This window comes from Rhinopithecus bieti, unplaced genomic scaffold, assembly GCF_001698545.2.
Source record: "Rhinopithecus bieti isolate Rb0 unplaced genomic scaffold, ASM169854v2 scaffold_22548, whole genome shotgun sequence".
In the NCBI taxonomy this organism is placed as follows: Eukaryota; Metazoa; Chordata; class Mammalia; order Primates; family Cercopithecidae; genus Rhinopithecus; species Rhinopithecus bieti.
In genome coordinates, this window is record NW_016810469.1 from 1,590,720 (window position 1) to 1,616,856 (window position 26,137).

General features: G+C 51.2%; 1 protein-coding gene across 2 annotated transcripts in view; it reads left to right on the top strand.

The window, feature by feature from the left end:
- Nucleotides 1–26,137, top strand: part of GRIK3 (glutamate ionotropic receptor kainate type subunit 3) — a 238,062-nt gene that overhangs the window by 191,235 nt on the left and 20,690 nt on the right. For both annotated transcript variants that reach the window (XM_017892128.1, XM_017892129.1), the window contains exons 10-11: nt 5,121–5,324; nt 21,224–21,447. In XM_017892128.1, coding sequence (XP_017747617.1) covers nt 5,121–5,324; nt 21,224–21,447 — 428 coding nt within the window. The remainder of the gene's footprint in view (nt 1–5,120; nt 5,325–21,223; nt 21,448–26,137) is intronic.

A 26,137-nucleotide genomic window follows, 5' to 3' on the forward strand; every position in this document is an offset into this window, starting at 1 on the left:
GTGTGCTTCTCCCTATGGGGCAGTGAGAGAAGCCTACTCTTCCTGCAGGCAGGGGAATGGAGGGAATGACCTCTGGAGTATCCCTAATGGGGACAGAGGATGTGACACAGTCTTTACATGGTCCTCCAAGAAAGTCTTTCTAGCCGGAAGTGTCATTGGAGTCTCCTGGGAGAGAAGAGATGCTCGCTCCCATGCAAGGACTGGTCTAGGGCCCCCTGAAACTAGAGTTGCTCCAAATGCTCCAGAGAATATTCCCAAAAGGCTCAGCATGGTCTGCATGTCTTGGAGCCCTAGGGAATGCTCTCAGGCTTGGGCTCTCTGGGACAGCTAAAAGGTGACAGGGAGTGGCCCAGCCTGGCCCAGCCCCAGTCCCTGTGGCTGAAAATCCAGCCCCATGCTTGGCAGCCTGAATGTAGGGCCAGCACCTCCTGCTGAGAGCACAGCCCCAGCCTGTCTGGGAGGATGTTGTCAGGGCAACAGCACTTTGAGTGACAGGCAGGTCCTAAGGTACCAGTACACAACATCAAACTGCTCTGCCTCTAGGGAACAGGGACTGGATCCAAGACCCCTGATGAGGGGGAGTTTCTCCTCCCCTTTCTTTCCCAGCAATCTGGTGTGGCAGAAAGCAGCAGCTCTGTGTGAGCTGCCCCCAAACCTACCTGCTATTCTCCCCTCTCTTGAACTCCCAGCATTAGGTGCTAAAGATACCTTACCCTGGACAGACAGATGGACAGAGCCCTGGCACTGCCCTTTCTGGCCCCTCAGAGCCACTGGCAGCCTTCCCCATTCCTGAGATCGAAACAGCAGCAGCAGGAGCCTGGATGCCTGCCCTCCCCCACCCTCTCGCCCCAGCCTCTGTTCTGGTTCCACTCTTCCACGAGCTCATGAAAAATTCATCTGCCCAAACCTCAGCTCACACACTGAGAAAACACACCCGGCCCACTCTTCGGGGCCCAGCTTTTGAAGGTTCAAGATTCGTTTGGCTGCCGATGTGAGCCACGGTGTGGGCATGCTTGCGGGTGTGTGGGTGGGTGTGGGACCAGCTACACACGGGTATCTGGATACTAACTGATGGGTGAATTTGTGCCGTGTGCACATCGTGACCCACATAGGCTCAACTGCCTGCCAGGCAAGCCCAACACTCAGCACCCAGCAGCAGGAGAGGGGAAAAAGCTGGGGCTGGAATGTGGGCTGGGAGAACTATCCCAGGCTGGGAACCATTCTAGGCCCCTCCTGCTGGGAGAACATGACTCCTGATACTATGTGCTGGTTCTAACTGGCTGAAGCCAAGACCTCAGGTCCAATGTCCTTGGCCTCTGTGTCTGAGAAGGGTTAGGCAGACAGGACATCTGAAAATGTGGTGCATTTGTGCCAAGGACATTGTGTATACTTATGCGTGCATGTGTGACTGTGGGCTGATATTACCTGTCAGAAGGGAGCTTCAGAACCCAGGTATCAGGTAGCTAACCCCTGGATCCTTCCTGAATTGGGGATAACCCCCAAGTCTCCCTCTTCCAACTCCATGGGCCCTGTCACTGGGAGAGGCTTAGCGCTAGGCCTGGCTTGCACGCTGGGGTAAGTGATCAGAGAGAAACCGGACCAAGAGCCCTGGAAATGGTAAGTCAGAAACGGTTATTTTTCTGGACCCCTGTTTTCTGTGACTTGTTGAAGAGAAATATTACCCCTGTTCCTACGGCTGTTCTCCCAGAGCAATAGGAGAGCGTGAAGTTATGAAATTGAGGGCACCTTCACTGAGCAATCGATTAGCAGCCGAGAGAGCTTGTGAATTGGCTGTCTGGACATTTCCAGTAATAAATTGTGAAATAGTCCATGAATAAGTAGTTGGCGGAGTTCAGAATTACCCCCTAGGAAATGTTGCAGGTCTAGAGACACATTACTAAGGCGAGCACCATTTTAATGCTCTGGGCTTTGGCTGTTAAATATGTATGCCATCCGCAAAGCACTTCCCGAAATTAATGGCATTTTACAGCTGCTCTGAAGGCAGCATATTTATATGGAGATGTATAGATTCTGGGGCTGTGGTGACTTCACAAATGAAGTGCTAATTTTAGAGGATCAGGCCAGGGAGGGGCGTGAAGACAGGGTCAGGAAGTGAGCTGTTTCAGGGACCTTTCCTGAAATGGTTTTCCACTATCAGCCATGAGTTTTAACCTTTGATGACACTGGGCGTGGCCTCTAGGCTGCAAAGGTCATTGCAGTAACCGGCCAAATAGCATACAAGAAAAAGATAAGGATGATGATGATTAATAATAATAATAATAATGGCAGCTAACAGTTGCCAGGCACTATTCTGAGTGCTTTTCATAGACTGAGTCATTTTATCCTCACAACAACCTTGTAAGGCAGGTTCTATTGTTTTCCCCATTTTACAGAAGGAGATGAATTTTGCCTAGGATTCTATGTGTGGTTGGTGGATCCTCTGGGAAAGATGGTACCTTCTCTCTAATTCTTTCCATCAGCTAAAGTCAGGGCCACCAGGTGCAGTGGTGCAACTTGTCCATTGCACAAGAGCATCAACCAAAAGACCCTGCTCGCCAGGCCCCATGCCAGGATGCAGGAGCTTTGCCCAGAGATGAATCTGCATGAAGGCAATGCGTGAACCAGCCAATGTCCTCCTTCCTCCAGCCTCAGCACTTTTCCCAGGCCCCACCTGGACTCTTCTCCAACCTTGTTGAGCTGCCTACTTGGTTGGAAGGCGAGTGAGAGAGGCACTGTGATTAAGCATGGCACCTAGCCGAGGGTCCAGCTTCCTACCCAGTTAGACTGGGAAGTGGTTTTCTCAGAATCCCTGGATAGTCGGGAATCACTTGGGGATTCAGAGACTGTCCCACCCCCACCAACTCTTTCTCTGAAGCATCCCAAAGGACTGTTGAAAAGTTCCAGTGGATCAAGCACGGATCAGGATGGGATCTAGAGAAGTAGCACTGCTAGGAGAGAGGGCCAAAGACTCAAGCCTGCCGCCACAGCGGGAGCCTGGCAGGAGGCTGCTGGTGAGCATCTGCTCCTAGGACCTCTGATGAGGGTCTTCACCGGGCCTTCCACTGCCCATCCCACCCAGGGGTTTATGAGGTCAAGGGAATGACCCTGCCAGTTGATAGAAGGGTGAGGTGCCTCCATAGTTAAGCATGTGCCTTAATCTGGGCACGCGGACATGAGCTTACTGGTTTCCATGCATTTCTGTCAGCTAACTGTGGTCATACAGTCACTAAAGACTTGAGGCATTCCATTACATGGGGGTGCTGAGGCGGGTCTGGGGACGTTTGGCTGACAGAAAGAGGCCTAGGAGCTATAGGCAGGAACAGGATGGGGGTGAAGGAAGGAGGTTCAGGTGAGTCAGAAGAAGACTAGAGTTGTCCAGGAACAGGCTCTAGGATGGCAGCCCTTTACCTGATTTGGGGATCTGGAAAAGCAGATTAACTCCGGAAGATCTGACCCCAGGGAACAGACAGGAGAGCCAAGCCAAACAGAGGTGCAGGTGACTGAGAAGGATTGGAACTGGATCCTATCTCTGTAGTTCAGCTCCTGTGTGATTTTGGGCAACTTACTGAGCTTCTCTGAGCCTAATTTTCCTCATCTATCACATGGGAACAGTGTTACTATCTTGCAAGCTAGTGAGGCTTAAATCAAACAGTCTGTGACAAAGAGTTTAAATCAGTGCCTGGTGCAGAGTAGGAACTCAATTGTGTTGAATTTTCTGAGAGTTCAGCGCATCCATCACGGACGCAGGATGGGGCTTTGTGAGTGAAGCCGGGTAGATGGTGCTGGCAGAAGCGTGGACTTGCGTGTTGACCTGGATTCGGGGACCTTGCTGCATCAGAGCCCACAGTTGCTCACGCTGCGTGTCTCGACTGGGTGAAGTGGATCGCCTCTCTCCACTGGCCCTTCTGCCTCTTCTCCCAGTTATTCTTTGCAGGGTTGCCAGGGGTTTGTTTCTAAATGAGAAATCAGACAAAGTCATGCTCTGGTCAAATCCTGTCCCAGGCTCCCCATCACCCAGAAAGGAAGAAGCCTGTGGTGGGTGGTGGGGGTGGATGATGGGGTGTCTGGCATGGGACAGGCATCTTTGATGCACAAGCATCTTCCTAGGGATCACCTGCCCCCAAGGGAGGGGCACCGTAGGTCTCAGGGCCTCAGGCACAGAACTTGTACTCTGGGATCACACTAACCTGAATTCGGATCTTCTCTCCCTGACAGCTAGGGGGGCTTGCACAAGTCACATATCCTCATGAACTTCACTTTCTGTATCTGTAAAATGGGATTATTCATACCCACCCCAGAGGGCTGACATTAAGGTGAAATGAGGTGATACCAGCTCCTGTCTGCTGAGCTCTGGGGCTCTGCTGGACTCTGTGCCCCCCATGGGCATAAACTCATTTGCTAATTGACCAGTGCCCGGCACAGCCACATACCAATGAGCTGTCCCTGTTACCAGTAATCATTCCCCTGGGATCCTAACACAGGGGCGTGAGGAGGTTCTTGGAAAGAGAGAACAGCATCCGGCAGCGTGTAAATCTAATCTTTTAAATTGGAGTTGGAAGAGAAGTTAGAGCAGACGGCTTTCTGAAGGGTTTTCTACAGCAGTGTCCTCAGACTTGAGTGGACGTCAGAATTCCCTGGAAGGATGGAAACACAGATCGCTGGGCTCTCCCCAGAGTTTCTAGTTCAATTAGGTCTGGGGTGGGGCCTGAGAATGTGTGTTTCTAACGAGTTCCCGAGTGATGCTGATGCTGCGGGTACAGGGACCACACACTGAGAACCCTGGCCTCTATTACTAGTGCAGCAAACAGACCATGGGCTTTGGGATCAGTCTCCAGTTCAAAGCCCTGCTCCACCGCTCACTAGCTCTGTAACCACTGGGCAGTTAAATCAGGAAGTGCCTACTGAGCTCCCACCCCGTACCAGGTAGCCGTTTGTGAGGCCCCCAGCTGGCTCTCAGGACATGTGCTTTCCCGCTCTTGACTTCATGGGCCCTTTATCTAAGCCACTCTAAGTGGTTTATAAAAACATAAGCAGAGGTCCTAGCCCTGACTCTCCAGTGCAAGCCTGCCTCCGCCCTACCCCCTCAGTCTTTGTCACTCCCTGCCCATCTGTCTCTGCAGGAGGAGCCCTTTGTCATGTTTCGGAAGTCAGACAGGACGCTGTATGGGAACGACCGGTTCGAGGGCTACTGCATCGACCTGCTAAAGGAGCTAGCCCACATCCTTGGTTTCTCCTACGAGATCCGGCTTGTGGAGGATGGCAAGTACGGGGCGCAGGACGACAAGGGCCAGTGGAACGGCATGGTCAAGGAGCTCATCGACCACGTAAGCATGGATGGGAGCACGGGAGGGCGCAGGACCCCGGGGAGGCTCGGTCAAGCGCTGTCTGCACCACAGGGCTGGGCAGCCTGGCAGAGGAAGGCCCTGGGGACAGGAGTGATGGAGATGAATGCTATGACCTTGAGGACTGGGGAGCCTCAGCTGAAGAAGTGCACCCCAGCTCTTGTGGGCTGCCTTGCTCATGCTCCCAACGCCATTTGCCTCCATACACACAAAGATGCACTGGCACCCATCTGATTCAGAGCCAGCCCCACTGGCATCTTTGATGAACTAGCTCTGGAGGCCTGCAGCTTCTTGGTATCCTCTGCTCCTTTAAAAGCCACCAGAGGATATCCCAGCTATGGGGCAAGGCACCCACACGAGACACTTCACCAAATTCTGGGACGCAGAGAGAAGCCTGTCACTGCGTTGAGTAACTCTGGGTCTAGTGGGAGTCCAGGAAGCTGAGAGCTGGGAAGAAGGGATGAGCAGGGCCGGGCTGGAAGCACCAAGGAGTTAGCCTCTTCCTCTGCCTGGGATCAGGAGTAGACTGAAGACAGCTGGGAGACCAAGCAGGCAGGTGTAGGGGGTGGGGGGTGGGGGTCCTGGGCTTCTTGGGACATTGGGAGGAAGAGGGAGAAGCCACAGGCTGGGGATACCCCTGCAAGGGAGGAATCAGGAGGTCCTAGGCTCGAGTCCCAGTTCTTCCTCATTAGCTTTGTGAACAGGGTCAAGTCGCTCCACCTGTCTGAGCAATTTCCCCATCTGTAAATTGGGCATGTTAATGCCCCTTCCTCACGTGATCGTTGTCATAGTGGCACAAGACTGGGCCCAGAGTAAGTTCAGTAAGAAGGACCCTGGTAAGATGCTGTGAGCAAACACACTATAGTTCTCAGACGCCCAGGCTGTGGCCCAGCAGGTCTGGGTTCAAGCCTCAGTTTTGTTGTGTGACCGGGTAAGTTCATCAATATCACTAAGCCTCAATTTCTTTATTTCTAAAATAGGAGTAATTGTTGTTGTTGTTGTTGTTGTTGCTGTTGTTGTTGTTGTTGTTGTTAGAGACAGAATCACCCAAGCTGGAGTGCAGTGGTGCCATCACAGCTCACTGCAGCCTCATACTCCTGGACTCAAGTGATCCTACTGCCTCAGCCTCCTGAGTAGCTGGGACTACAGGCACAAGGCACAGCACCTCGCTTTTTTTTTTTTTTTTTTTTTTTTTTTGGTGGAGAATAGGGTCTCACTTTATTGTCCAGACTGTTCTCAAACTCCTGGCCTCAAGTAATCCTCCTGCCTTGACCTCCCAAAGTGCTGAGATTACAGGCATAAGCCAACATGCCCTGCCTGAAATAGGAGTAATTAGCAACTACCATAGCTCCTGTGGTTGTTCGAGGAATTAAATAAGGCACCATTTCCACAGGCTTACCTGGCACACAATAAACATGACCTGCCTTCCAGCTCAGGGCCCTCAACTTGACTGCAGCATTTTCTATCAAGGAGTTGCTGCTGAATTCAAGGACCTGATCCATACTGGACCCCTTAGATTCCTTCTCCCATTTATCCTTCTAACAGCCCAGTGAGGCAGGTACTGTTATTAGCACCCATTTTACAGATGGAGAGACTGAGGCAGAGAGAGATGAAATGGTGGAGCCAGAATTTGGAGGCTCCTTGCCTTGTAGCCCTGTGTTCCAGCTTCTACAAAGAACCATCCTGACCCCAGGGGCAGGACAGAGGAAGGTTCATGCAGAGATCTTCACAACTCACAGAGCACCAGCCAAAGGTTTATTATGACTTCATCTCTCCAGGATGGGAGCAGGCAGCATCGGGGACTTCAGTTAAGCCCCCTTGCCTCTGTCTGAGAGGAGTTGCCCTGCAGAGACCTTGGAGGTCATAAGTAGGGAGGGGCTGGAGCTCAAGGCATGAAGGCTGGAGCCTGGCCCAATGGAGTCATTTCCTAGTCCCCAGCAAATTGGGCCCCTGTGGAAGTCTAATAGGAGACCTAAATGGTCAAGAGCATGAACTTGAGCCAGGTTTGATTCAGACTCTTCCACTTACTAGCTGTGCCTTCCTGGATGTTTCTTAACATCTCTGTGTCTCAGTTTCTGCATCTGTAAAAGAGAAATGATATTAATAGGACCTACTTCGTAAGATTATTGGGAGGACTAAGTTAATATAGTGTATTACATAGTCAGCACCATGTCAGTATTTACTATTGTTTTTATTTTTATCCTCATAACTATTCCTTGGAGGCTGGGGAGGAGGCTTCAGGAAGTCCCCTTATCTCCCTGAGCTGCACTTTCCTAACCTGACAGTGAGAGTAATAATACCTGCCCCATGTCCTTCACAGCTTGTTGTGAGCCTCAGAGGAGACAACTGGTGGGGAAGCAGCTTCTAGATTGTAGAATTCAATATAAACGGAAGGGAGTGGTGTTGTCACCGTTATTAGTAATAACTATAATTATTATGGAAATTAGTCAGCAGGTCCCAGAGGCATCTCCATCTTATCCACTCCCCTGCGTTTATGAGTGGGACTTGGAGTCTGGGGCTCCAGGTAGGCTCTGAGGCTGTCATTTGCAGAGGCAAGCTGGGCAGGGGGAAGGAGGATCACGCGGAAGGTGGAGGCTGTGTGCGGAGGTGAGCAGGGCTGGACCACCCTCACCACTCACAACATCTCCAGGGGCCCCAGAGCTTTGAAGAACTGTTTGCAAGGGAATATGATCAGAGAACCCCAGCATCAGCCTGACCTCCCTAAGCTGACCCTCAGCTGGGAAAAGGAGGGAGTGTCGTCCACGGCCTCCAAGCAGCCCAGCAGTGCTTTGGGCAGCCCAGTATTCATCAGGGTTATAGGCCAGACGGGACATGCAGGAGACCTTGTTAAGCCCGATTCCCTACAATTGATGAGCCTATTAATCCTAGCTTGGTGCCATTTTTAATAACATCATAACCATTTATTAGTGTCGTCAGATAATTAGTCTTCTCCCTAGCCCATAGAAAGCATGGTAAAGGCTTGGCAATATTATTACTTCCTTATTAGGGATCTGAATGTAGGCGTAAAGATGATGAATGCCCACCTTTGTAAGTATCTGCCCCCCGGGGCCCATTTGGAGGCCCTGGGTGGAGTCTCTGACCAGCAGGACTTAAAAAGCCCTTCCTGGCTACTCCCTGCTCGCCTCCGTCCCATGCCACATGGTCTTCCAAGGGTTGCAGAGAAGGATGGGGTAGCTAGAGGATGCATCGCCTCCTGCTGGCACACTTGCCTGCCCCAAATCGCCTTGAACTATAAGGGCAACAAACACGATCAGACAGAGCAGTGATTATTCCCTCCATCCCTCATCTTTCTTCCAAATTTTGCTCTCTCTATATTTACTGCCTGCTTGTCTGTTTCCTCTTTCGAAAATCTTCTACTCACATCCGTGCCTTAAATTATTCCCACGTGTTTTGATGACTCTGGAATCTAACCAAAATGGGTTCAAATTCTGGGTCCAGCACATTTCAGCTGACAGAGGGAAAGTTATTCCATTTCTCTGGCCTCCATTTCCATATCTATGAAATGGGGATAATAAAAGAGCCTCCTGCCCGGCATTGGTGGGAAGATTTAATGAGATATGGCACCAAAATGCTTCGCCGAGTTCCCGGTGCTCAGTAAATGCTCAGTACACAGAAGCTGTCCCGCTCATCACTGTTCCTTCCAGGGACAGCCTCCCTATCTAAAGTATGTCCAAGATTCAATGTGATGGCGGTGGGAGGGTGGCCCCTCACCCATGGTCTTCCTGCCAGGCCACAGTAGTCCAGGACCTAGACCTTACCCCCACTGGATCCAAACAGGGAGCCTCGAGGAGCTGACTCACATTGATCAGACGCATAGGGAACTGAGGCACCCACCAAGGTGCCACCTTCTTACTTTACTTGGGGCATTGGCCCTTTCTGGCACTGGGAGTCCCCATCTGCCATCCAGAGCTTCTGTGTCCTGGCACCAGGTGCCCAGGAGCCCACTTGGAGAGTGTGGAGGCAGAACCCCTAGAGTGGAGAGCCTGGAGCCAAGAGGAGGGCTGCTGCCGGAAAAGGGGGAAAGAGGCAGGCCTTGAAGAGTCTCAGGTGCTGAACCAAGGAACTGGACTTTAATCCCAAGGGCTATGGAGAATTTGAACCCACTGAATCGGAGCCAGGGAGTGACATCAACTTGGCACTTGAGGAAGGTCACTCTGCTGCTGGGCCAAACCTGAGCCAGTATGAAGGCCATTGCTGGGACCCGAACAGGGCAAGCATGGTGGTCTCACTCAGAGTGCTGCTCTAGGAAAGGAGGGAAGTTGATGCACAGCCAGCAGACAAGCAGGTGGAACCGATGAGGCTGGTGATTGGTTGGATGGGCGAGGCGGGGATGAGGGAGGCATCACGGACAGGGTGTAGAATTCTACTAGGACAGTTAAGGAGGTGATGGTGTCCTGCTCACATCAAAAGCCCCCTGGAGAAATTTGAGGATTTGGGAAACATAGACCCATTTGGGATGTGTTGGGATTGGGGTCCTCGTAGATGACTGACTCTGTGGCTGGGCACTTGGAGGAAGGAGCAGGGCTGGAGGCTGAGCTCTAGGAGTCATCAGCACATTCTTCAGGGAGCCTGGGAGGTGGAGATGAGAGTCGCTCAGGGAGAGCAGAGATAAGGACCTGAGGTGGGACCCTGAATGGCACAGATGAAAGGGTGGAAGCCACAAGATGCTTAGGCTGGCAAGGCTGGAGGGGAAGGAAGAGAATCAGGAGAGTGTGAGGTGAAGGAGGCCCAAGGAGAAAAGGCTACTAGAAAGAGGGTAGGGTCACTGGCCACAAGGAGGTCAAGGGAGATGAGGAATGAGCATCCAGGAGTTGGCACAAGCGTGACCTCCTGGGGGTACAAGGTCAGCCCCAGCAGGGTCCTTGAGTGCTCCTGTTCTCAAATTTCACCCTCGGAGACCCAGGATTCTGTCCTGACTGCTCTCCCAGCCCCCTGCATCAGAGCAGGAGGGAGGCTAATGGGGATGCATAAAAGCTCTGCAGGCCTCAGGAAATTCATTCTTTTCTCTAAGTTGTTACATCTCACTGCAGTATGGATGGCCAGATAAGAAGTGTTCCCTGCCTCATAGATGGGGCTGGACCAAGATGAAGTATGGAACACAATGGAGACAAGGAGTCATCACGGGTAGCCTTAACATATTGTACACTTTCCTATGCAGAAGTTGCACCACCCACACATCCCCTCTGCTTCCCAGTAACATTGAGTGCAGACCAGGGAGACCGGCACAGCTAGAAGTGCCCATTTCCCTGTGTGATTCTTCTTACCGATGGGGAGCACCTGATGGGCTAAACTTGGCTGCTGCCCCAACACCTGGCAAGAGCTGGACATACACAGAGCAGCCTCACTGAATGAGGGATACGTGGGAGAACACATGGGCTTGCATGCTTTGCCCAGAGGCATGGTTGTTGTGGGGTCATGACTAGCTAGCTTCCCAGCCGTGGTGTGCGAGAGGAGGGTCTCATGTCAAGGCCATGACCCCATTGCCCACTGTGTCCACCATCTTCCAATTGGAAGCAGATCTGAGTTCTGGCCCGCATGCATGGGTGTCAGGAGGAGCCTCACACCCTTGTTTGTGTGGCCAGGAAATGTTCTGCCCAAGCTACCTTCTTTGGGCTGGGCCAGCACACTTGCAAGCAAAGCTTTCTGGGAGCTCCCCTAGGGCAAGTCAGAATCCTGGAGGGGACAGGGCAGTTGAGGGCAGGGGAAACTGCAAAGCTGGACTCTTGTTGGAGCAGCCAGGTTGCCCGGAGCAATGACTGTGGAGCCCTGGGGGAGCTCGGGATGTCTCCAGGGTCTGTCTGGGGAAACCAGGGAAATAGGTGAGGGGTGCAGGAGGGACTTGGGGTCCCATTGAGAGTCACCGCAGAACTGTCAGCTCCAGAATTCAGTGAGCAGAGACCAACCTGGGGAAAGGCCTGGAAAGAGCCTGGCAGGGATCCGGGTCCAGACAAACAGGTGTAAGAGAGCAAGAGGGCTTCAGGGATGGAGTATTGGGGGAAACTGAGGTCAGAAGGAGCAGCTGAAACATACAAGCTCCTCTGCTGAGGATCATTCGTTCTTTCATCAATTCCATGAAACTTTATTGAGCAATGTCTCAGCCTGGGAGCCTGCAGAGCAGAGCCTGAGGCAGGGGATTATGCCATTACTCAATTAGGGGTTGTGATGCCAGGGGGAGAATGAGGGGCAGGGCAAGGGATGTGGGGCAGGAAGGAAGAAGGCAACACAAGGATGTGTTATTGAGCTGGTTGCCATAGAGGGTGACTAATTTCTCAGTCTATGAGTCTGCACCCTGGAAATGCCTTGCAAAGTGTGCCTCAGGACCATCTCTTGGGGTAAGCAGAGGAAGGGAAAACAGGTTTATCCACTGGCTCCTGACTCCCATGCATTCTGGGTTTGGCATGGTGAGCATGGGAGCCAATCGGGATCTTGCAGCAGCGTCTATGAGAAGCCACAGGGCTGGAGGCCAGAGGTGGCCAGTTGGGCAGGCATTGAGATGCTGTCAGATTGGACCTGCGTGAGGCTGGCCAGAGCCAGAGGATCTGAAAGTCTGCATGAGAGGGGTCTGAGCCCAGCCCCCACTGATAATGTGCCAGACCCGGGGCAGTGACTAGGGAGTGGGGGTGACCCAGGCAGACATGGTCCTTACCCTCCAGGGACAAACAATGAATCAGACAAGTGAGATTTCATTAAGATTTTGATCAGTGCCGCAACAGGGAAGATAGAGGGCTTTGGGAGTATAACCCCGAAGAAAAGGCCTCAAGCTTCCCTGAGGAAGTGACTCTTAGGCTGCGACCCGAAGAATGAGGAAGAGATGTCCCAGGTAGGTCTAAGACACATGCCTGGGTGGATGGCGGAGGCTGCTGAAGTCTCCACCTGGTCAGGGCCTGGCTGGGGCTGTAGCTGAGTGCATGGAGTCCCAGAGCACTGGCAGGACTGTGCTGGGGTTGGCCCTGGACAGACAGCACCCTTGTGGACATGCAGGGAGTGGGGAGGGGATTCTTTTAGAGATGGTGATAGAGATTGTGGTGCATCCTTTGGAGTGTGCCCTGAAGCAGGGAAATCCCATGGAGCCTTCCTAAGAGACAGGCACAGGCTGGTCCCCATGGGGACTCAGGAACCAGGCAGTTCTCCCAGGCTTGGGAGAGGCACACCCGCCCTTTCTCACTGTCAGACATCCGTCAGCTCAGGAGCCCTGTGTGCCAACCACAGGGACATGACTCACTGGTTGACATGAATTTTCTAGCACCTGTTCCCCATCTATTTAGATATATGTGGGCTTTTCAGGGTGCTGTTTTCCAACATTATCGATGGCCACAGTGCTCATTGTTGAGTTTGACAGCTAGCTGGCAGGTCATCCACAGATATTCTCTCTGACTTGCTATCCCCTTGCCCCTACTCCCCTTTCCCTGCCCTGCCAACTCAGGAGGGTGGCACTCCTGAGACAGCGCCTGCTGGGGGGGTCTCTTTTAAACCACCAGTGCTCCCAGTGACTGATTTATTCATTTCTTCAATAAATCTATCGAGTCAGGCCCCATGCTAGCAGCCATGGATACAGAGGTGAACAAAATAGGCAGGATCTCTTCCCTGATCCTCAAGATCCTACACTCTAGTGGAAGAAATGGGCAATTATCTGTGAACATATGAACAGATATAAATATTCAATAAGAGCGAGTGTTCTGGGCAAGGAATGTGGATGGGTGGAAGAGCTTCCCTGGCTCCCAGACTGGGGCCTGGGCTGACAGGTCCTGTAGATCAGAGAGCGGTGGGGAGTCGCTGTGACCCAGCCCAGGAAACTTTGGGGGAAGATCTTGGAGACTTGAGAGGTAGGAGCTAGCCATGCCCTGTCCACTTCACCAGCAGCAGTCAGGGGAATCCAGGAAGGGCATCTGGTTATGCAGCAGAAGCTGGTGATGAGGTTTGGGCGAAGAAGGACATGGATTTGGGAAGTTGTCCCCCAACCCCAGTTATGGCCATGGCACTATGAACTCTGGTTTCCCTGCCTCCAGGTGGGTTGGCAGGAGTGATGGGAAGATCTGTTTTCAAAGACACACTACCATTGCCCCCACTGTGTCCCGTCTTCCTCTTAACTAGGAACTAGACCTTGGTTCTGACCTTCATGTGTTGGCCCCAACTCCTATCTGCAATGCCAAGGAAGGCTCCACCCAATCCCACTGCCCCAGCCTAGAGCAGGGCTTTTTGGAGCTGGACATGCTGGGAGCTCACCTGGGGGCAGGAGAAAGAGATGGGCTCCAAAGGTGGACCCTCCCCAGGCCAGCCAGGTTGCCCAGGGCAGTGACTGGGGAGCTCTGTGGAGCTGAGAATTCACCAGGACCTCTCTGAGGTGGGAATGAGGGCAGGTGAAGGCTATCGGTGCTAGGGTCCACTGACAGGTCAGAAGGAAGAAGGGTAGCAATGTTCAGGTGGATTCTTCAGGGGCCAGGGCACAAGCAGTAGGCTCTAAACTCTGGAGAGAGGCGGGCAGGGGACAGGATTGGGTGAACTGGCAGGAGTTAGTGCAGAGGACCTGAGGCCAGAGCTTAGCCCATTAGGCTGGGGTAAGCAGAACCCTTGGGGGTATTTTGATGCTCATTCTTTCAGCAAAATTTGATTGAGCCCCTACTTTGTGCCAGGCTTTGTGTTAATCCCTAGAGACACATTAGTGAGTGAAATAAGTTCATTCCCCATGCTCCTGGACTGTATATCCTGACAGAGGAGCTGGGCATCCCACAGTGGCTTACAAATAAAAAGTCCATAGTGATAAAGGCACACAGGAGCAGTGCGGGGGCTACAGGAGTGTGTAACCGGGACCTAGCCTGGGGGCAGGGGGGCTCAGTGCCTTCAGCTCCCTTGGGCTGTGCTCGGGCAGGCCCTGCCCTGTCTGGGTTAATACGACTGTCAGGGAATGAGGTGTGGGGAGAGAACTTGCAGTGATGGGACACGGAGCCCATGGTGCCTCCAAACTGGGGACCCCTATGGGGTCTATGAAGCAGAGAAGACCTACCCATTCTTCCCGAAGGACAGAGGCACAGGGATGGAGCTTACTGGGTCTCAGGAACTGGGCTATATCCTCTCAGGCCCAGGAAGGGTACACACATCTTTCCTCACTGTTAGGCAGTGAGGCTGCTGTCAGCTCAGGAAACCAGTGAATGAATCACAGGTACTAGTAGTTGACCCATCAGTTGACACTTATGAATGAGCTAGTACCTGTTCCCCTCTGTTCAAATGTATGGACTGTACAGGGTGTTGGTTTGTTAGGTTCATGTCCAGGGCCCTTCAGGGACACAGTGTGTTCTTAAGCTTGGAGGCTGTGGCTCAGCCACAGACACCATTTGTGACTTGCTTTATCCTCTTGTAAATGGCCATGTGCTCTGCGAGCTGACTCAGAGGACACGCTTGCTGGGTGCCTCGTCTAAACCAGCAACATCCTACTCATTCATTCACAGAGTCTCTACGAAAGGCCTACTATGTGCCAGACACTGTGCCAGCCATGGGGCACACAACGGTGAAAAGGTGACAGGCTCTGGCCTCACTCTCCTGAGCTTATGGTCGGGGGGGTTGGAAACACCCAGAGAATCAGCCAATGCCTCTAAAATCACAACCGTGATCAGTGCTGGGAGCGACAAGTGCCTGGTGCGATGAGAGCAGTCACCAGGGAGTCCTGATTTCCTCTGAGGCTTGTGTCTGTGGAAGCGATGATTGGGCTGAGATCTGAAGCAGAAGTCAGCATTCACTAGACAAAGAGTTTGGGGAGGAAGAGGTTCCGGGTGGAGAACAGTGCATGTGCAGCATCCAGAGGTAAGAGAGAGAACATGGATCGGAGGGGCTGCAGGAAGGCTGGGAGGAAGAGAGGAGGGGAGGACAGTGGGAGAAATGTGGGAGAGCCTTTCAATGCAGCAGCCACCAGCCACAGGGGGTTATTTAATTTTAAGCTTTAATTAATTAAAATTCAATTAAAGTATAAATTCAGTTCCTTAGCCTTACCAGCCACATTTCAAATGCTTGACAGCCACGTGTGACCCACAGTTGCCATATTGGTTAGTGCAGATAGAGAACCTTTTCATCGTTGCAGGAAGCTCTGTTGGACAGCACTGGACTAGATAATGCATGGCTGTAAGCAACCCTAGTAAGAATTTTTTTATCCTAAGGGCATTAGGAAGTCCTGACCTACTTTAATTAGCACCATGGATAGGGACAGATTCTAGTTGGAGAAACACCACTTTGAGAAAAGAGCAGAAGGTGAATTCCATGATGCCACATACCAGAGAGGTGGGCGGGATGCCAGCGGAGTCCCTGGGGAAGAGTCCCGTATGCATGGCAGGAGTGAGGCTGGTTTACTTAGACAGCTGTGGAAGCAGCAGAGGGACCTGGAGGTGGCAAGGGTATACCAGCAGCTTTCTGCAGCTGCAAGGCTTCCAAGCCAGGCAATGTGAAGTGTATGCTGGGAAGCCCCATGGTCAGGAGCCAGAGTCAAGTTCAGGTCTCTAGGAATGCAACACTGGGCTCAGGACAAGGCAGGGTGGGTCCAACCATGAAGCTTGCCCTCCAGAGTAGGACAGGTGCTAGGGTGGGGACAGCAGCAGGCTGTGGAAGGAGCCCCATGCATCCTGCACAGGGTCTAAGTGGCAGGTATGTTAGTTCCCTAGAGCTGCCACATCAAATGGCCATGAACCACCAGTGCTGGAGGTCAGAAATGAGAAATGAAGGTGATAGCATGGCTGTTTCCTTTCGGAGGCTCTGAAGGAGAACCTGTTCCATGCTTCTCTCCAGTCTTCTGGTGTGGTTGGCAGTCCCTGGTGCTTTTGGCTTGTATCTGCTATTCCAGTCTCTGCCTCCAGCATCACATGGCCTTCTCTGTGTGTATCTGTGCATCCTCTTTTCCTCTTCTTCTTTTTTTTTTTTTTTTTTTTTTTTTGAGACGGAATCTTGCTCTGTCGCCCAGGTTGGAGTGTAGTGGTATGATCTCTTCTCACTGCAACCCTCGCCTCCAAGTTCAAGAGATTTTCCCTGCCTCAGCCTCCCAAGTAGCTGGGATTACACGTGCATGCCAGCACACCCAGCTAATTTTTGTATTTTTAGTAGAGATGGGGTTTCGCCATGTGGGCCAGGCTGGTCTCGAACTCCTCACCTCAAGTGTTCCACCCACCTCGGCCTCCCAAAGTGCTAGGATTACAGGCATGAGCCACTGCTCACGAGAGAAAGCCTCCTCTTTTTCTCTTCTTTTACGGGCACCAGTCATTGGATTTGGGGCCCACCTTCATTCAGTATAACTTAATTTTAACTTGATTTCATCTGCAAAAACCTTATTTCCAAATAAGATCACACTCACCAGTATCAGGAGTTAGTATTTGAACATAATGTGGGGGGACATAATTCAATCCACTACATGTGGCTTGCATGGTAGAGTGGTAAAATGTTGAACTTTGAGATCATAATGAACTGGGTCCAAGTACCAGCTCAGCCACTTACCAGTTTAAACAAGCCTCCTAGCCTGATTAAGCCACCCTGTCCCCATCTGGAATATGGCGAGGATGTTGACCACCTGGCAGGGATACTGGGAAGATGGCATAGGCATAGGCAGCATAAGCAGTACGCTGAGTCATGTTTGGCATGTTCGATGGGGATCCCAAGTAAGAGGCGGAAAACGGAGATGAGGAATCTGGTAGGGACTATACTTGGGAATCCAATCAGGCAGCTTGTAGCAGGGACACCAGATACAGGTAGCAAGTTGGGAATCAGAGGCCAGATCTCAGACCCTTGGGAGGACCCCTGTCCTAAGAGAAGGCTGATCGGTGACAAGTTGTTAGAGCTGGGACCACAGACCGAATCCCATTCCTGGCAGGAAGATGTCCAGGTTTTAGTCTGGAGTACAAGGCAGGTTTCAACCAGCAGCCAGGGTATCTGGAGACTGAGGACCAAAAGATGGAGCTATAGCAGGTTGAATTGTTCTTACCCTCAAGGGTGTGATAGAGTAGGTGGGGCCAGGTGACCTCATGCAAGGATAGAGGAGACTGGGAGGAGGAGGAGCCAGGAGGGCCCCAACAGATTCTTCGTAAGTGGAAAGCTGCTTATGGGGATGAAGTAGTGTCCTGGGAAGACCGTTCTGCCTGCTCCAGAGGTTTAGAAATAATACAGAAAGGTCCTTGGTGAGGCAGGAGGGCTAACAAAACACCCATTAGACCAATGAAAGTGTTGTACAAGTCAGGGGTTTGATGTCGTTCAAGGATATGATTGCTGTAAATATTATAGAAAAGACCAAGGAGCTTCTCTTCAAGCCTCAGTTTCCTTCTGTTAAAAAAAATATGGGGTTGGAATAGATGTATTCCTCGAATAGACTTGAAGTTCTCTCATCCAGCTCTGACAGCCTATGATTTTATGAATCATCCTCAAAGAAAACTTGCACAAGTGGGAAGAGCCTGCCAAGATTGGGCCTTTCATTCTGAGTAATGAACTGAAACAGCAAAGGCTTGACATCTGTTCCCATCTTTCAAGGGAAGTTGGACAAAAAAATGCCTTTTTCAGGGAAATCGTAACCAACGGTGAAATGTAGTATTTTCTGCCTTAACCAGAAACGAAGTGGAGAACTCCAGCCTTCCTGAAGCCCAAGAGAAAACACAGATCCAAACTCCCAGTGAAGGTCATATTGGCCAGTTGTCTTGCCACCGTAGGTACAGAATGCTGTAGATGCCTTGGTCTCCCGACCCCATTAAAACCAAAGAGCAGGAAGAATGGCAGGGAGGTTTCAAAGGCTCTGAGAGAACCTGGGGGAAGGGCTGACCAGAAGGCCAATCACCTGTGGCCATGTGATTAGCTTTCTCACCAGCCCTTGGAATAATCGTTGGCTACAAACACCTCAGTCCCCCAGCCATAACTCTCTTATCCAACTTGCCATCAAAAGTCAAAGGGAGATTCATCACCACCATTGACTTTGAGGTTCTTCCCAAGAATCCACTCCATCTCCAGAGACGAGTTCCAAAGGCATTTTGAGCAATGATAATGACTTTGGAGTGAGAACAGAACCTCCCAAAGCAATATACAATCAAGCATCACTTAACAACAGGAATACATTCTGAGAAATGTCATTAGGCATTTTCACCGTAGTTGGAAGATCATAGGCTATACTTCCACACACCTAGATGGTAGTGCCTACTACACACCTCAGCTATATGGTATGGCCTATTGCTCCTAGGTACAAACCTGTACAGCATGCTACTCTACTGAATACTGTAGACATTTGTGTATGGAAACTTATCTAAACATAGAAAAAGTGCAGCAAAAATAGTATTATAATCTTATGGGACCACTCTTGTATATGCAGTCCACTGTTGACCAAGACAGTTAGGCAGCACATGACTGGACTTTGAAGGGACAGGACTTGGGGATGCCAAGTTCTGGAATCAAAGGGCCCTCTATATCTCTGTCACATCAACATTACAGAGAATCCTAGATCTTTAGGACTGAAGGGAACCTTTCAGGGTATCTCACTCAGGCTCCCACCCCACCAAAGGATCCTGTCTACAGCCCCAGCAAGAGCTCACTCAACTGGAAGCTCCATGACACCAGGGACTCAGTCTCTTGCTCACCACTCTATACCCTCCCTGATATTTCTTGTTTTTCTGCTTTCTTTTGTACACACCTGAACTGAGAGGACTCCGGGAGCTGGGGTGGCAGCAGCTTACCCCATTCCTTCTTCTTCTGCCTTCAGCCAGGCAAATCCCAACTCACACATTCAGACATTTACAAAAGAAAGAGTCTTTATAATAGGCTGCTCCTCCTCCATCTTTCCCAGGTTCTGAAGGTCATCAAATCCTTCGACTCCAAGTGTCAATGATGGGGTGTGGGGGCTGGCTTTAGAAGGGGAAACATTGGGTGGGCAGTGTCAAAGTTGTGTTTCCCAGCTGCTCCCAGCCGGGAGCACCTGCAGAGCTGTCCAGAAGCTGCGATTCCACCCATACTAGCCCTTCCCTCCTTGACATCTGATTTTGACTGGATTGCTAGTTCCTGTTCTAAGATGAGTGAAGTCAGAGCTAGTGTTAGCAGATACCCTTATTAACAGTTTGATTAATGACCATCTCCCCTGCTAGACTGTAAGCTCCATGAGGGCAGAAGTCATGTCTTTGGGTCAGCTCTGTATCCCTGGTGTCTGTTGAATTTCATGACACAATGAGTGGTTGAATGGAGTTGGACCAAGTCAGTGGATGGCCACCTAGAGGCATTGCCTTGGAAAGGGGTTTCAGAGGGAGGTTCCCCCCTTGCCGAGAAGGTCTTCAATGCTGGTTGTTAGACCCCAGCCTCCCTTTCTGTCCTGTCCTACGTGAGGAAGGGAAGTGATAACTTAGTTCACATTCTGAAATGTAAATATCCACAGAAGCCCCAGGGGCAGCCTCTCAGAGGGGAAGGTTATTAATTAACAAATATTCCAGAGACTGAGATAGGGCTTGGGGATGGAGAAAAGAAGCAGAGACTCCGCCCCAGCTCCAGCCGCACTCAGGAACTCACAGGCACATAAGCAGGTCAGACACAAGATCACGTGGGGCACAGACCACCATTCAAGCAGAACAGAGCTGGCTTCATGGAAGTTGAGATGGAGGCTGCGAGGGAGGGTTTCTGGAAGAGGCAGGATGTGCAGAGGAAGGCAGACAGTGGTGGGAATGAGACTACAGGAAGAGGACATCCTAAACAGTGTGGGATGTGCAGAGCATGGGGCTGAAGGAGGGACTGTGGTAAGCAGGAAGTGGTTTAATTGGGGCCTTGTGGGGGAGGATGCCAATGGGGTCCTGGAAAGAGGAGATGGGAATGAGGGAATCTAGATTTCTAATCAGGAAAAGCTCAGACCAAAGAATCGAACTTGAATTCTTCCCCTTATTAAAATTGTGATGGGCTAAAATTTATTAACATAGCATTCCTAATATTACCCCACCCCCTTCTTTCCCACTCCACACCACCTCCTACTAATAAGGGCCCTGGATTTGCTTCTTTTGTTTCCTTTTTTTTTTTTTTTTTTTTTTTAATTTTTCGAAACAAGCTCTCACTCTATTGCCCAGGCTGGAGTACTGTGGCACGATCACAGCTCACTGCAGCCTCTACCTCCCAGCCTCAAGCAGTCCTCCCACCCCAGCCTCCCAAGTAGCTGGGACTACAGGCACTTGCCACTGTACCCAGCTAACTTTTCAATTTTTTGTAGCGATGGAGTCTCACTATGAAATGTAGGCTATTCTCAAACCCCGGGGCTCAAACGATCCTCCCACCTCAGCCTCCCATAGTGCTGGGATTACAGGTATGAGCCACAGCACCCAGCCTGCCTGTCTAGTTTCTCCCAAGGAGGACATTATCTTTGCCCAACTTGTGTTTGGAGGGCTTTTAGGATATATAGAATATCCAGAATGTGGTGAAGCAGTCGAGAAGTGGATGGGAGAGGAAAGCAGAATTAAATAGGCATTATGGTGCGTTCTGTGTCCTCTTTGTGGTTTTGAAAGACACAAATAAAAAGCATGAGCTATTTTTGAATGTTTTTGGGTTACTGAACTGTATTTATTTGACAAAGCACCATTTTGAGAAGGGAGCACGTGGGTTACAGCTTTAATAGAGTTCCATTCTCTGCATGTTTATTCCACCACTCTCTTCTTCAAGACCATGAGCTCTTAGAGAGCAGAGGTTAAGTTGAATTCATCATTGTCTCCCCAGCACCCTGACCTGGCCCTCAAGGAGGGTTAGTAAATGTGGAAACAGAAGAGCAGTTAGTGACCCGGGGCTGGGACAACTGACTTCACCCTCATCTCTCCTCCAGCAAGGGTGTTCTGTCTCCCGCTATTCTGAGACTTTGCTCATAGTCTGTCTCTCTCTCTCTCTGTGTCTGATTTCAGAAGGCAGATCTGGCCGTGGCCCCCCTGACCATCACCCATGTTCGAGAGAAGGCCATCGACTTCTCCAAGCCCTTCATGACACTCGGTGTGAGCATCCTGTATCGAAAGCCCAATGGCACCAACCCCAGCGTCTTCTCCTTCCTCAATCCCCTGTCCCCAGACATCTGGATGTATGTGCTCCTCGCCTACCTGGGGGTCAGCTGTGTCCTCTTCGTCATCGCCAGGTAAGGCAATTCCTTGGCCAGATGTCGGGCCCAAGGTTGAAGGTTTAGGGGCCAGGCAGGTCCTTACCTCCTCAGCCCCTGGCACAGAAGGCCCAAGGCTCAGGCCACTGCTATGCCCACTCCTCTTCCACTCCCTATGGCTCAGATTCCTTTATATCCCTCAGGGAACTTTCCATGACTTGTCCCTCCCCACCCCCAGGTTTGAATCACCTGGTCGTCACCCTGGTCTGTGTCTATAACCCTGAGATGCGGCAGTTGCACCTCAGGTCCCATTAGCAGGCTTGAAGAGGTCAAGTGGTTGCCCAAAGCTGCACCACCTGAGTCAGGCACCTGGTGCAGCAGACTCAGGACATTGAGTGGCCCAGTGGGTAGCTTAGAACTTGGAAAACAGGATGTGTCTATCCAAGCCACAACAGCAGGAGGAACAGTGCCCAATAAACTCACACCATCCCCACATGCAGAAACGAGGCACACATACACACATTCCTGTCTGGGCTCCATGCTAGCAACATGCTTGCACATTTTGTTGTTCACATAAGTAGACATAGCACACCCTTGCTGGTGGGTGGTAGGAGGAGGTCACTGGGGGACAGGTTTTGCCCAGTGTTTGGTGAACACCCAGTGCTTGCCAAGCACTGTGCTCTGCACTTTACAGCCTCCCTTGGAGGGGAGACACCTGAGACTCAGAAAGTCTCACCACTTGCCAAGGTCATACAAGCAATAAGTGACACTTGCAGCATTTGACTGTGGGGGTCACCAAGCCTTTTATCTATGACCCACATCTCCATCCAGTGGTCCGCCCCTGCCCCGGGTTGGTGGCTGCTGGGGCCTGCTCCCCACGGCTTTCCAGCGGAGCCCTCTGCCTTCTCTCTCCGGGCTCCAGCCCCAGCCCCTGATCTGGTCCTTTTTTTTTTCTCTAAATCCTAACAAAGTGCAAAGAGAGACTTCTCTGGAGAGGCAATTTGAGATCCAACGACTTGGCGTTTTCAGCCTTTTTTTTTCTCCAGAGCCTTCCTTAAAAGCCGCCCTCCCCCCACTTCACTCCCTTCCGCTCCCTCCTCCCACACTGCAAGAGACTAAAGGGAAGGCTGTGAGTGACGCAATGTCCTGATCCCCAGGCCCTGTGCCGCCAGAGGCCTGGAGCTGCTGTGCTGGCCTCGCCCTGCCTGGTGGGCGCAGCAGCAGCCAAGGGCCTTCATTTATGCCTCTTGTCTCTAATGGTCTAACAAACCTTTGAAAGCCAGGAGCCACTCTCCAGAGCTCACACCGTGATTTTAGCAGCTCCAGTGGTCCTCCCACCTCTTCGGGCTTTTCCAGCATCCGCTCAGCCCTTTTGATGTGTGTTCCATCCCCCTCTCATTCCTGGCCCTTCACCAGCACGCCTGCTTCCCACCCTGCCTCCCGGCTAGGAAGGCGGGAGCCTCCTTCCCAAGGTTAGGCTGGGAGACTTTCTAGAAGAGATGGATTTCCTAGAGCTGCTGGAATGATAGGAGACCCCTGAGAAGAGAGGAGAGGGAGAAGAGTTTTGGCCACAGAGCTAGGAAGAGCTTCAGAGTGCACTTGTCACCTTGCCCAGCACCCACACAACACCACTCATACCTCTTGAGATGGGTATAATTATCACCAGTTTACAGAAGCAGAAACTGAGGCTTGGAGAGGTTAAGTAATTGCCCAGAATCAGAAAGCATTTCTTTGGCAGAGTTGGGCTTCAAACCCAGACCGGTCCAAGGGTGGCAAACGCAAGTACCTGCCAGGGCCAAAGGGAGTGAAGCAGGCATAGTGATAGGCAGTGGAGAGTGGTAGGGACTAAGGCATCCTGGAGAGCTCACCTGGCTGAAGGGGGCAGCCGCTGCTCAGCTCCAACAGGTTGTACCAGGCAGAGATGCAGGGCCAATGTTGCAGAGCTCATGATTTTGAGAGAGAGATTTGGATTTTTATGTGATGTCTCTCGGTTTTTCTGTGTGGCCACTAGTTGAATTTTTTATAACACTGGCAGGATCAAGCACAACATATCTGTAGGGTGAATGCGGCCATCTCCCCTTCACTCCCGGTGACCATGCTGGCTGAAGGAGATCTGGACACAGCTGCCCACAGTTCTAAGAGATAGGGCCTGGGAAGGGTGGGCAGGTGTCCAGGTCCACTCTGGGACAACTCCAGGTTGGCACGGGACTGTCCATCTTGCACACTGGCCTGGCCTGGTCTGTTTGGCCCACATCTGGGGACCAGGCATTGCACAAGGCCTTTCGCTGCCACCAAGATATTCGACTTCATGCCGGTGAGGTAGAAGGAAACAGGAAGGGAGCCTAGGGTGTGCTTTCTCACCGCAGAGAGCAGGACAGTTGGCACTCGTGACAGGGGATGATCCTAAGTGCCTGACCCAGAAGGCAGGGCTGAGGGTGAGCAGCCCATCTAGCTCCTGGGAGCCACATTGCAGCCAAATCTGGGTTGAGTATCCCAAGGAAGCGAGAGCTTTGGCCACAGTGGATGCCCTGTCTACACCTCCACACTCCAGCTGGGGATGGAATGTCACCTTCTCTGTGGAGACAGAGTGTCTCCAGGTCAACTTCTAACTCCTGTTTACTCTCAAGACTGGAGAAGCTCTTGCAGCCACAAGCTACAAATCCAAGATCCGCCATTAACTCCAGGTGACACCTTCCCTCCTTGTCCGGCGACCATCCCACTCCTCTTCTCTCCTGTGGCCGAGGAGGGTTAGAGCCTGGACGCTCTGTCCCACTGACTGCAGGATCCTTGTGGCCTCTGCATCTGTAAAATGGGCACCCTGCAGGCTTTCACCTCTCAGGAGGTGGTGAGGACCCCAGCCTGTAACAGCATTTGATAGCCAAGAAGCCCATTCTAGAACCAGTTATTTTTATTATGATAAGCAGTTCCACCCCTGGAACTTCGTCCTGTTGAAACATCACCATTGAGCCACACTTTAGCATTCTCCCAAATCTAGAAAGCCTTTGCAGCCAAGCCCCAGAAGACAAGGCCACCCTTGGGCATCAGGTCCCACAGAGGTGTGTCCAAGGATGCTTTTCCAGCAGAGTGCACCACAGTCGGAAAGAGAGGACAGCTTAAGTGCCCATCAGTCAAGGCATGGTTAGAGATACCTGCAGAGTGGTTACAGAGCATGAGGTAGATCTGGAAGAACTGACCTGAAAAGAGGCTGATAACATTAAATGAAAAACAAAGTTCTTGGACAGTGTAGTAGTATGATAGGGGTTTTTTTTTTTTTGTTAAAAGTATCATATATGTCATATATTTGTGTATGTGTGCCTGGTACATGTAAAGAGCAGGACTCGGGAGATCTCATCAGAAATCGGCTTTAGTTTGTCTGCCTTCCACCTTCCAGGGTGTTCAGAGGTGGGTGCTCTTCCCACGGCCGCCTCCAGCAGGGCCTCCCTTCGTGGCCCACTACCCACTCAGCCCCTGGTCCTCCAGCGGCCTGTGCCCCATGGCCTCTCCCTGTTGGAATCCCATTGCCTTCTAAGATGGGAGTCAAAGTTGGGCTGGGCTAGATCTGTCTTCTGCATGGGTCCATCTGGGCCAGGGGAAGCACTGTGGACCCAGCGTCCTGAGACCTGGTGGTGTCTGGGCCTGCAGGCCAATGTCGTGCAGCAGGGACTTGCCTGATTCCACTGACAGAGCACCCACCAGCCCAACCCCTGCCCTTCACCCTTCCCAGGTCCATCTGCTCAGTTACAGGGCCAGGCACTGAGCTGCCTCGCCCCCTGGGAAGCCCCTCTCCCTCGATGTGGTAGAGGAAGCAGGAGCTCTGGACACTCAACTCTCCAAAGGCTCTCTCCAAAAACCCTTCTCGCAATAGCCTCTCATCTCTGCTTTCTCCATCCTAGATCTCTTCCCTGTGGATTTTAGAGCCTCTAGCCAGTTTGTGGCCATTTCCTTTGAAGATCCCTGTCTTGGTTTGAAACCTTTCTTTAGGATTTCCTATTTGAGGGATCTTCCCGCTTCATGAAAATAAAATTGTTTCCACATGACCACTGGAAATCAATGTATAATATATTCTAGCTTTCAGAAGGGAGACAGAAAAGAGAGGTCACAACATCACACTTAAAGGGCATTGCACTTTAAAAAATGAAACAAAATTCCACTGGACTTGTCTCCCATTCCAGATGTGTCCTCTCAGCATCCTAAAACCTCCCCCACAAACCTGGAGAAAATGTCCACTAGTGTGGGACTTTTTCCGGGGTGCTCTCAACCTCTCAAGCTTCTTTAAACATAGATATCCTCAACTGGAACTCACGCAGTAAACAAAAACTCCCTTCAGTTCAGTCATCAGGACTCCTCTTCCTTAGAAGGCAGTAGGGGGCTTTAAGTAATCATTTTTTCCCTGTCATATATGTATTTGTATATTCAAAGACAAAAATCTAAAAAATTATATAACGCATTGTTCTCTCCGGGGGATAGGATGCTGGAGACATTCACTTTCAGATTGTATTCGTCTATACTGTCTGAATATTTTATAAAATGTGTCTTCTGCTTTTTTCCCTTTTTAAGGTTTTTTATTATGCCCAAAACTCAAAAGCATGTTCCCACTTTTAAAAATTTATATAATGCAGATAGAGCAATTGGCCTTCCTGAAATTCCTTCTGCTGTTCTGATGCCCCTCCCCAGAGGTAAACACTGATATTTTTTATCTAGAGATCCTTTCAGACCCTTTAGTATACAT